This window comes from Heloderma suspectum, chromosome 1 (genome assembly GCF_057233095.1).
Source record: "Heloderma suspectum isolate Gila_16-S chromosome 1, 16-S_ref, whole genome shotgun sequence".
NCBI classification, from domain to species: Eukaryota; Metazoa; Chordata; class Lepidosauria; order Squamata; family Helodermatidae; genus Heloderma; species Heloderma suspectum.
In genome coordinates, this window is record NC_139458.1 from 295847085 (window position 1) to 295859889 (window position 12805).

Sequence of the window (12805 nt, forward strand, 5' to 3'; positions counted from 1 at the left end):
TTTTAATTAATCTTCTATTTCTGTTGCATTCTCTTTCCCTGTATTATAAAGTTTCTAATGCTCATATAACCACCATGCCACTTTCTTTATGTTTTGTATTTTTCTGAAATAAAGCCTTAAGTAGATTTCAATTTACAATTTTGTCTGTAGTGATGTTTGTCTGTTGGGATTAGCTTGGTTACCCAGCAGGGTACTTCAGACCCATCTGGTGCAGGTTCTGAGGTTAAACAGGACTGAATTTACACCCCTCTGGATTTTTTTTTGAAGGAACTAACTTCCCTGGACTGCTGTCCAATGTGTCTATTATACAACTTTCCCTAGAGTCTCCCATCTTGTTTATTTTAGGATTAATAGAATGAGTGACAGACTGCCACCCAGAATGTTACTCTGTTCATACACACACTGTTGGGCACTCATCTTAACAAAGGATATTTTCTCAAAACACATTAAGTGAGATGCCTTCTAACAAAAGAAAGTAGTCTTATCTCCAAGGTCTTTTCTCCCCCCTTTTCCACTTTTCTTCTCCTCGTGCTTATTTAGAATGTAAGTCTGCATGTGGAGTTCTCACTGTTAATCTTATGTTATATATATTGCCTTTTAAAGTGATTAAACAACAACTATTATTAACTTAAGCAAATGTGTGTCACTGATCTAGACAAGCACTGTAGCATTTGTATGCTAGGCACTGGACAAGACATTACATAAATGTAGCAGTAGTAAAATATCCTGCTATTTTCTATTCTACACTATCTTTGTTTTCTCATGTGGCAGCAACAGCCACTTGAGGTAAGAAAGCTATCAGGCACTAGAAAGAATGGAAATAATCCACCCGGAATTTGAATACAGACTCAGAGAGGTATGCCTCTATACAGAAGAAATAATATAATCAAAAGAGGTTAGAGTCCAAAGATTAAGGAACTCAGTTGAAGCAGCAGTTGCGTGTTATAGAAATCATACTGGCTTACAAGCAGTATTATCCTTTACTTGGCAGACACGAGATTCAATTAAAGTATGATTATATGTCCATTCCAGCCTATAATATTTCAGCAGCCCTCTGAGGAGGAGCATCAGTTCAAAGCAACCTGGTTAGCAATAAGGGCATTCCCAGAGCTATATAGAAGGCATATGTACTCCCCAAAACTTCATTGGTTCAAAGGAGAATTACACAATATTTTCTTTGTGTAATCTGACATCTCTTGATTATTAATAGAGCTGTACTGTAACTAGTCCAATAATTTTGAACTTTGCTGATGTCAAATAATGTGGTTTGTAGAAGGCTTTAAGATAAATAAAACACTGGAAATCTTAACATCTTTGTGGCCAAGTTGTAATGTAGAAGTGTAAGGACTGCAAAGAAGTTGCAGCCTACATGTTCAAATGCACTGTTTCATATTTTGCATGTTTTGATCAGAGTCAGAGCAAGTAAACTACAATGACACTTACAGAGAGATGCAACCATGACAGTAACGCTCATTAAATGTTTTGGGAAAATTACAGAGCCAATTATACTCATTCTTGAAGGGCAGACTAAAAACAGAAATACTCAGCTTAATCTGCTTGTCATAGCGAGAGCTACAGTATTTTACCTTGACATCAAATAGCAATGCAGAAAAGCTGTCATCAGCTCTATTTTTTACCCAAGGCTATATTGTTGTTTATTCGTTCAGTCGCTTCCGACTCTTCGTGACTTCATGGACCAGCCCACGCCAGAGCTTCCTGTCGGCCGTCGCCACCCCCAGCTCCCCCAAGGTCGAGTCCGTCACCTCCAGAACATCATCCATCCATCTTGCCCTTGGTCGGCCCCTCTTCCTTTTGCCTTCCACTTTCCCTAGCATCAGCATCTTCTCCAGGGTATCCTGTCTTCTCATTATGTGGCCAAAGTACTTCAGTTTTGCCTTTAATATCATTCCCTCAAGTGAGCAGTCTGGCTTTATTTCCTGGAGTATGCATATCGGAGATTGTTAATGTTTCTTCCAGCAATTTTAACTCCAGCCTTGGCTTCATCAAGCCCAGCACGTCGCATGATGTGTTCTGCGTACAGGTTGAATAGGTAGGGTGACAGTATACAACCCTGCCATACTCCTTTCCCAATCTTAAACCAGTCCGTTGTTCCATGGCCTGTTCTTCCCGTTGCTACTTGGTCGTTAAACAGATTCCTCAGGAGGCAGACAAGATGACTTGGTATCCCCATACCACCAAGAACTTGCCACAGTTTGTTATGATCCACACAGTCAAAGGCTTTAGAATAGTCCATAAAACAGAAATAGATGTTTTTCTGAAACTCCCTCGCTTTCTCCATTATCCAGCGGATATTGGCAATTTCATCTTTAGTTCCTCTGCCTTTTCGAAACCCAGCTTGTACATCTGGCAATTCTCGTTTCATGAATTGCTGGAGTCTACCTTGCAAGACCTTGAGCATTACCTTACTGGCATGTGAAATCAATGCTACTGTTCGATAGTTTGAACATTCTTTGGTGCTTCCCTTTTTTGGTATGGGGATATAGGTTGATTTTTTCCAATCTGTTGGCCATTCTTGTGTTTTCCAAATTTGCTGGCATATGGCATGCATCACCTTGACAGCATCATCATCTTGCAAGATTTTAAACAGTTCAGCTGGGATACCGTCATCTCCTGCTGCCTTGTTATTAGCAATGCTTCTTAAGGCCCATTCAACCTCACTCTTCAGGACGTCTGGCTCTAGCTCACTGACCACACCGTCAAATCTATCCCCGATATTATTATCCTTCCTATACAGATCTTCCGTATATTCTTGCCACCTTTTCTTGCTCTCTTCTGCTTCTGTTAGGTCCTTGCCATCTTTGTTTTTGATCATACCCATATTTGCCTGGAATTTACCTCCGATGTTTCTAATTTTCTGGAAGAGGTCTCTTGTCCTTCCTATTCTATTATCTTCTTCCGCTTCTGCGCATTGCTTGTTTAAAAATAATTCCTTATCTCTTCTGGCTAACCTCTGGAATTTGGCTATATAAAATCATTTAAATGCAAGGTGTATTAATGGAAGTATAGAAGCAAAGAGTGAACAAGACACTCTAGCTCTAAGGTCATAGGTTTGTTGAGCTTTTGAGGATCAATTTTAAGTTTAGTTTATCCTCCCCTTCCCCCTCCTAAATTTAAGGAAAATAAATTCTACAGGTAGGCCTGTATGCTTATTTCCATAATGCAGATAAGGGGTGAGGACAGAAACATAATCACCACTTTCTGACTGGTTTTCTTTAGCAGGCAACTCACAGAACACTAAATGTTGAAGTTCTCTGAATTGCTGTTCACTTGATGAAGGAAGAGTTATTGGTGTTAACTGTTTATGCAGGAATTAAAAGATCACTTTAATAAAACAGGACTTCCTATAGTGAAGACTTTTAATGAGGAAAGAACTTGGGCCAAGTTGCTGAGAAGTTCAATATTCAGGATAGAAAGATCTATAACAGTAATCCCATTTCATACCCTTGGCTCTGACACATTGTCTTAGGGATGGCATCAAACTTCTGCTGACTATAGAGTTGAGTCAGGAAATCACACCAGATCTGCACAATTCATTGTAAATCCTTCTCTGCCAGGATACTAACTTTTTAGAAACTGGAATAGTAGTTTACTGCCACTTTTAGTCAGTTAACCAAAACAATGTTCAAACTCATGAACTCAGCATATAGTTAGAAGAATTTAGATTGCTGTGTCAACTAAAATGTCAAAAGCAGAAATTGGATACTTAACAAGTTAAAATTTCCATGGAATTCTTATTAAAATTAGGTTTATCAGTATGATGGCCATGAAGATTCCCAGGTCCTAATGTGCACAGTTAAGCAGCCCCCAGACAATGGCACTCAACTTATTAAAAAAAAAAAGTTGCCATGAGCCATAATTTTTTGAAAAGTGTTTTGAACAGTTTTAAAAAGGAGAAGTATTTAGCCTTGCCAAAAAGGATAGCAGAATCTAGACATGGGCTAGAGAATTCATGGCTCTCCAAATGATGATTGACTCCAACTCTGATGTAGTCCAACCAGCACAGCCAGTAGTCAGGCGTAATGGGAGTTGGGGTCAAACATATAGAAAGCCACGGGTTCCCTACCCATTCCACCCATGCTAGACCTTTTCTTTTAAAGGCTAAAACATAATGCATATTGTCCTATTAAGCCTTACTGTACATATTTATGGAATTACCTAAATATCAAGAACTTCTAACACATGATACACAGAACAATTCTATGCATGTCTACTTAGAATCATGCCTCGCTGGGTTCAATGGGACTTACTTCCAAGAAATTGCATATAAGATTGCAGCTTAAGTCACAATTGTTATCCCTTAACGCCACTGAGAGAATTGGCTTTCAGCGTGAATTAAGGTGTGGTAAAATTGCAGATGGTTAAAACTGAAGCAAACCTTAAAATGGATACAAAGCAAGAGGTTGGATGCTTACTGTATAGGTAATAGCTGCCACCATTCCAATAAGGGTCAAAGAACTTATAGAGAAGGATAGGGCAGCCAAACCATCTGTAAGACAAAAGATGGAAATGCTTTGTTGAAATGCAAATTCAGGAACACTATACCAAGTTTGATCTTTTGCTTTGGTCACTTTTAGGGAAAAAAATCTTAAACTAATGTAATGCACAGAGATCAAAGCAGAAACTATTAAGTTACACATCAATTATCCTAGACACTGAAGTAATACATACAATGTAAATGAGTCACCATTGTGCAATGCACTGGAATTGACTGCCTTAATGGGGGAATCAAAGGAGTACTAATCATGACCTTAAGACAGGGGCAGGGAACCGGTGGCTCTCCAGATGTTGGATGACAATTCCCATCATTGCTGGCCTTTGGCAATGCTGGCTTGGGCAAATGAAAGCTGGAGTCCAACAACATTTGGAGAGCCACAGGTTCCCCACCCTTAAAAGTTTAAATCAGGGTCAGCACTAGTTTTCAGCAGAGTGTTTTTGGCTAAAGATGATCATATGACCAAAACTTGATGTTCCAGTCTGACTTTTATGTTTTGTATGCCACTAGATGCTTCCTTATGATACTCGACTCCTGTGCTAGACTGTTCAAATATATCTCAACTGGTTCTCCTTCTGTTGCACACTGCCTTCTGGGGGCCATGTCCTAAAAGCCAGGATATAAACATTTTAAATAACTTAATAAATCTAGCTTGAGTCTAGAGCACTGACATATATAGAAGACCTACTTGTAAAATAAAGCTTGGTGCCACTCAAGTGTTTTATCTAGAATTATTTATTTGTATGTGTTGCCTGCATTACTCAACTGGAGTAAACACAAATGATCCCTGCCTGCAAAGCAATTAAGAATAACTTTTTAATTCAAAGATAACATGAAAGGCCACATTCCTTCTCCTCTCTCTCTCTCATACTTTTGTCCTTATTCCCTGCAACATCTAGATCTCCAAGCAACACTGTTCTCCATGATTTCAGGTGAGCTGAAACCATCCCATACCCAACATTTTCAAAGTCCCCTAAATCCTCCCCTGAAGGTCACAAGCACTGGTGTCCTTTCTGCATGCCCCCAATGGAAGACTAATGGCAAAACAGTGGCATTTAGAGAAATACAAAATTATTCATGTCCTTGATTCATTATACAATCTATAGGAGAAATAATATCTTACGGCTGCTTCCAAGTTCTTCAAACAAAAGTTTCACTTTCTCCCACTCTGTTGAATTTTTCTTGTTGGGAATATCCAGTGGAACAAAGGCTCTGTAACAGGAAAAAAAAACAGAAGTTTTATCCTCTGGAAGTTACCTTCCAAAACATACCAGATCAACTTTACAAATGTCCTTATAATATTGGGATGGTGATGAACTGAAGTAAAATTACAATGGAAAATTTTACAGTCATTTGCACCGAGTTTAAAAGCAATTCATTTTATTTCAGAAAGACATTTCTGTTCCAAATATATACGGTTTTAAAAACTTGATTCCGTAATATCTTGTGACAAATCAGAGGCTTATGGAAAGCCTGCCAAATACAGAGGATGCGAACAATTTACTGGTGCTAATACAGTTTTGGACAAGTTGAACATGAATACATTTTATGGCAAGTTCAAGAGCATGTAAAAAGAGCAAAAATGTTAAATTAAAGCTCACAGCAATTTCATTTGGATCACCCTACAGAGCAGATCTGGAAGGCATGTGGGGGATCGGGGGAGGAGGAAAGCAAGGGGAAGTTTAAGAATTTCTGCATATACCACGACACAACATCTATAGATGTGGACTCCAAATTGTTCTAGAGAGCTACCTGGGAGAAAACTGATGCAATGTACTAACAGAACACATATTATCAGGATGTACAGGTAATACCAAGTTTTGTATATGTGACTACTCAGAGGTAAGTCCCATTGCTTTCATTGGATTTTACTCTGAAGTAAGTACGTATAGGATTGCAGCCTATCATGGAGACCACATGAAGCTTAAAACAGGGGTATCTGATCCCTCCTATTCCAATTGTAGAGTTATGTATTTCAAGATTAGTGGTCCCATTAACAATAAATATATTCACTTGCCTTTTAAAAACTTAAGAACTTGATGAATAGTCAAATATATTGCCTAAAGAGTTAAAAATAGAGGGTTGCATCCAACCCTGACTGTCTGCTGGCAGAACAGGTTTCACCCCCACCCTGCTGCCCCTGAGTACCCCCACACCAAAGCTGCTCCAGAGGGTTGGGGGACCCTCAAGAGGGCTGCAGGGAGGGGGAGAGTAAGGGGAAGTCCATTCACACAGCATTGGATTTAAAGCAGATAAATGTCAGGACCCAAAAAATTCTGGTCAATAATGTGGTACTTTCCATCGTTAGAAAAACTTAGCATACTCTGGAATTATTCAACAGACATCAGTCAAACAATTCCCACACCCACAAAGAAAATCTTTTGACAATATTCCAACATTCCAAAATTAAAATATATAAAGAGATATAGTAGGATAAAATGAGATCTTATGTTAAAGAAGCAGCCCTGAACCTGTATGGTGCTTAATGCAAGTATTTGAGCTGCCATAGGTGGACTGCTTATATGAATGTATACATTTGAAATAGAAGTGAAGATTTTTTTTCTTTTTTTATTAGTGGTGTTAACAGTATTGTGAGTGGTTACTGCTAATGATATATTTTTTTGCTTTGTTCTTTTTTGTTCTTGTTTTTTTCACCTGTTTTTCCATAATATCTGCATACAAAATTGTTTTTAAAATATATTAAAAAACAACATATTTGAGCTGCCAATCTGTCCAAGCAATAGCTGTACCACCAATGCCCACACAGTTTACAAATAATTTGCTAGAGTTGCTTTTGTTAGAGAAGGGAGCCTCACTTTGTTGCAGCTCACTTCAGTTCAAGTACACACAGCAATACTGGGATGAGGATAGTTAACTGAACTAGTTTTTAAGCAAAACTGTAACAATATTTGAAAGGCAGACCATACACCACAATAGAGATTCCTAAGAATATCTAGTGCAGCGGTGGCAGTACTGCACCCCATGAAAGACAACAGCATCAATAGCCCTTTGCAGGGAGGAGAGTAGGCTGCTGAGTGGCAGCCACGTTGAGAGGCAACGATGATATTAAGAGCATCTGCACATTTACCCATGCACATTTATTTTGAGTCAGATCTTATTTTATATTTGAATGCTTCTAGCTAATACAAGTCCTGTGGAAAATAACTAGAGAACCTCAAGCTAACCAGAGGCAGTCTATTTTAGAGACAATCAATTCAAAGTAATATGCTATTAAGAATGAACTATCAAATTTTCCTGTACAAAGGTCTTCATATTAATACCCTAGTCAACTTTCCAGGAGGACTCATCTGTAAGCCTCCTCAGTCTAGAAAGCAAAATGACAACAGAAAGTTCAGATTTTCAACTCTTGGTTTTTATAAGGTATATTCTAAACAGCGCCGAAAAACAAAAGTGTCTTTTTGCATCATGAAACTATTGTAGAACTCTAATTGAATCAAAACGCTTACTTTTATCTCGCAAATTCAGCATCAGAGTAACACTACAGCTATCAAGCAAACATATTCCACAATCAACAACATCACAAAGGCAGGAATTCAACCTTCAAATTAATCCAAAAATTAACTTTTCAGACCAAACCGCCAAATAAAGAGTACAGAGATCAAGCTAGTAACAAATATGCACTAAGTGCAAGCTATAGTTTAAAACTACATATATACACATTACAGGAATGAAAACTCAACTATTGAAATTTGTGTAGGGGGTATACACAGAGATTAATTTGGACAAAGGACTTCAGCATTTTACAGTAATCTTTCAGGTGTCATACATGATCTATGCCTTTAGAACCAATAAGGACTATATGCATACATGACCAATTCTGAAACCCAATGGCGGGAAACTGGCAGCCATTCTGTAAGAGTACCTATGACACTCTTAAAATTCCAAATGTGTGCCCATGACCCAAAAAGCTTGGGGACCCCAGTCTAATCTAAATATCACCTGATTTAATTATTGGCAGATTAATTTAGCAATTTAAAAAAGTTAAAATCTGAGGGTTATATCCAATGGTAGCTTTGTCTTAGCAGCACGTTCCTACACTTGCGCAAATTGGGACACCTGAGTCTTGCCAATCCCCTCTACCTACTACAGTCCTCCATGCCATATCCTCTTCTGTTCTGGACAGTCCCCCAAGCCTCAGAAGCAGCTTTTCCGGGGGGGGGGGAGGGGGCTTAAGTAAGTACGGTGGATCAGTTAAAATTGGGTGCTACAATTTGTGCAAGTGGAAGCACTTTCTGCTAAGGCAGAGTCTCCATTAGATACAACCCTGACTAAATGGGAAGTATCAAATGTTGCCACTACACTTACACCATTGATGCAGCTCTAGTATAAGCAACCTCTAGCACAACACCAATAGTGTGTGCTGGCATGATGGATTTCCCTGCCAGGGTATGCTATTGGCATTGCACTAGAGGTTGGGTACTCTATCTATCTATCTATCTATCTATCTATCTATCTATTTACAATATTTATATACCGCTCCACATCAGAAGATTTCAGATCAGTGAACAACAAGGTAAAAGAATAAAACAGCAGGTTAAAAGAGTTAAAACATTTTTTAAAAAGGCAAACCCAAATAAGGTGGAATTTAATAAACTGCGGCTGGTCATGCAAGGAAGGCCTCTCGAAATAACATCTTCAGGAGGTGCCGGAAGGAACACAATGTTGGCGGCTACCTAAGCAATAAAGGCAGGGAATTCCACAGGAAGGGGGCCACCACACTGAAGGCTCTTTTCCTGGTGTACTCCAACCGGGCCATGAATGGTGTAAGTGGAGCAGCAACACTGGATACTTCCCAGTAGCTCCAATCTTGCAAGCGGGCTATGTTAAAGAGTGGATTAGAAACCTCAGGCATACTTCAAGAAACTGAGAAAGCAAGAATTCTCCTGAAGAGATCCAAGGTTCTGTTTCAGTTCCATTTCAAAGAAATTACATTTTTCCTCATCATTTACCATATAAAATTAAGTATTTAAGAGTGTTCTACAAGCGGAATTAAAACCCCCACTGCCAGAGTTTATGACCCAATAAACATGAAAAAGAATAGTAAGAGAAAGGAAGGAAAAAATTATTCACCACTCTATGATAAAGTCCCATCTCTTTTCCATAAAAGCGTGAGCATCCTACACCCTCTCCCCAGCTCAGGAGGAGGGTGGAAACTCATCTATGCCATGCCACGCAGCATGATAGAGTTAAGCCACAGATCTTCTCCTGAGCTTTGAAACCGACGGGATTATTCCCACCATCCTGCAGAATGTGACATCAGAGGCAAGACCCCAACACTGGGAGAGGACCAAGGTTTGACAACCACTAGTTTTGGCTGGCTTCCAAGGCCATCCAACATTTGTAGACCTCTGAGCAAGAGTCAACATTCTAGGCACTGATTGTTTCTTTAACAAATAAAGAGACTAACATGCACATATTTTATTATTTTATATCTTTACTCAAAGGAGGAATATATATTTAATAGGGTTTACAGATTTGTTTTATAAAAGCAGGAACAAATGCAAATTCAAAGCTAAACAAGGAGCAAGAGGAAGAGAAGAAAGAGGCAATGAAAAAATCTGGGCAAGGAGAAGACAGGAGGAACTGAGAAAGCTGAGCAAGGGAGAGATGAGAGCAAGATTATCAAGGGCTTTAGAAAGAAGAATTGGTTAAATATAGTAGATGTACAGAAAAGAGCAAAAGAGAGCAATCTGGTCATATTGGCAGGTTTGAAAAATTACACACAGTGATATTCTGATATATACACTTACCAACTTACCCAATTAGTAGAAGAACAGTACAAAGCAGAAGGAATCCTAGGGTATACTTGGATGCAGTTTTAACCTGCTGTAAAATTGAAAGTAAAAAGTAAGTATATAAAGAAACATAGTGGGGCTGTTCACACATCATACCAACCCGTGGTGGGTGGCAAGCTATGCTTGGTAGGTAGTTATGCAAACAATCTACTGTGCTCCCATCAGACAATCAGGCAAACAAGCTACACAGAGTAGTTTATTTCACCCCCCTTGCCCCTCCTCCTCCTGTACCGCCCCCCAGCCAGGCAGGTATCCCAGCTTCCTCTGCAGCAGGAATAGAGATTGAGAGGAGCAGAGCAGCAGCAATGTTTTTGGCTGCTCTTGCAGAGCAGCAATATAGGCGATCTCCATAACCCACGCTGGCACGACAGACAACATGCTAATCCACTGTAAGTAAAATAATCCTTACTGCAGAGGATTGGTTTTGAGGGTGGCTTAATCAGGGGAATTAACCCTTCATAAGTGGGAAAAACGCCCCCCCCCCCCAACACGCTAGCCCATCATGGGCAGTTCAGGTCTCTTACCCACCATGGTTTACAGTTACATATGAACCCAGCCACTGTCTTCCTGCTAATGTAACATATGGAGCATGACTGATTTCCCCCAAAACAAACATCACTGGTTTACATTCAAATTTATATGAAGGATTTTTGAGTTCTTCCTGTAGATCAAGAAGTTGATTTTTAGTATTATCTGTAAGTCTGAACTTTTCATAAGTTCTACAATTTAAGTGTCCAATATACATTAGGCATGCTGTTTCATGCAGCTAGCACATCAAAAGGCATCAATTTTCTTCCTACTGTGTTTCCACCATTTCTGCACACTAAACTCAAGACCTCCTTTAGAACATGTCCAGACATTTGAACTACAGGTGCCTACAATTTAATGATGAAGGGAGAGAGCTCATTACTGGAACAGCTTTCTGGATATTTTCTGTTAAAATAAAAATGGGAGTTTCCACAGTATACATCTTTATGCCCATGGCTACAGAGATGATTCTATTCTGCTTCTAGCTCTCTTAAGCCCTATTTTATTGCTTTATCATCTATATACAGTTTTATTTAAAGAGAATAGGTTTATCTCCACCATCTCAATAGGAAAATATTTGGTTCCCTTTCCAGCTCCACAGGACAGTTGCCAAGTCAAAGAGAATAATGAGTATTATTTAATGCAGTAGATCCTTCTCTCTTGTTTTAGTCATACTGATAAAATGCGTTCAAACATAGCTTACAGAGAAGCGCAGAAATAAGCCACCATGTGGTGGCCACATCTGCTTTCTCTAGAAGCCATTTTGAAGGCATTTTATTAGTGTAATTCTAGAGCAAGAGTTAAAATTCACTGCATTCATGTTTTTCTTCTCTAGGATTCTGCCTCATCATGCACACGTGCCAAAAGGAGCAGTTACCCAAAGGGACTACAAGTGTTCTACAGCTGTAAAAGTACTGATGTTGATGTTCTGGCTATACAAAAATAGACTTCCATAAGCATTTATAAAGCAAGTGTTCATTTCAATTCGGAGACAGTGACGTGGTTCGCACATCACACTAAGCCATGGTGGGTTGTCCCATAGATGGTGGCAGGGTGGTTTAGCATGCCGGGCACCCCTCACATTACAATAGCCCCTCTCTATTACATCTTGAAATGACTCTAGTCAATCTATTTCACTTCGTTGCCTCTCTATACAGCAACACCTTTTTTTACCTTCAGGAAGATTTGCACAAATTTAACATTATTTGTTTAACTTTCAGGGAGAGTTGCACAAATCTGCTGAAGCACAGGAACTACTCTGCTTTAGTTACTGCGCTTTAGCGGTTTTGTGAAAATCTCCCCAAACATGTGTTTTTTTTAAAAGAACACCTTATAGTTGCACAAATCTCCCCAAAGGTGAAAACAATAACAATGTTAAATTTGTGTAAATCTCCCCCAAGGTGAAAACAATTCTACCAAAAAACCTCTACTCTGCTAATGAGTGCAAGAGCACTAATTAGGATGCTTATTGTGACATGTGAACCACCCAATGGCTTAGCAAACTTGGTCATGAGAGAGCATCAACTTTTTAAAAAGTTTTGGTCATTAACACGATGTCTAGAAACCTTAGGTTTTCATCCATTTAAATGATTAAATGATTTAAATGATTACATCCATTTTTTAAAGGATGTAAGAAGCCTGCAAGCTGTCATGAGGAAGGAAGGATCACCATGATAGAGCACATGCTTTGCATGCAGGAAGTGCGTTCAATCCCTGACATTTCCAGTTAAGATGATCAGGTAGCAAGTGATAAGGAAGACCCCAGCCTGAGACCTCGGAAAGCCACTGCCAGTCAGAGCAGACAATACTGAGCTAGATGGACAAATAGTCTGACCTGATATAAAGGCAGCTGTGTGTGTTCCTATGAAGATATCCTGGTTGGGGTGGGGAGCTATCACAATCCATGCAATTCCCAATTCCAGTTTCAAGCTATAAAAGGTTGTACATT

At 39.2% G+C, this 12805-nt stretch overlaps 1 protein-coding gene across 2 annotated transcripts in view; it reads right to left on the reverse strand.

The window, feature by feature from the left end:
• The window catches only part of LMBRD1 (LMBR1 domain containing 1), an 85699-nt gene that overhangs the window by 46558 nt on the left and 26336 nt on the right, over positions 1-12805 (reverse strand). For both annotated transcript variants that reach the window (XM_084826877.1, XM_084826878.1), the window contains exons 5-7: positions 10293-10360; positions 5637-5725; positions 4434-4507 (exon numbers count right to left, since the gene is read on the reverse strand). In XM_084826877.1, the coding sequence (XP_084683003.1) occupies positions 4434-4507; positions 5637-5725; positions 10293-10360 (231 nt within the window). The remainder of the gene's footprint in view (positions 1-4433; positions 4508-5636; positions 5726-10292; positions 10361-12805) is intronic.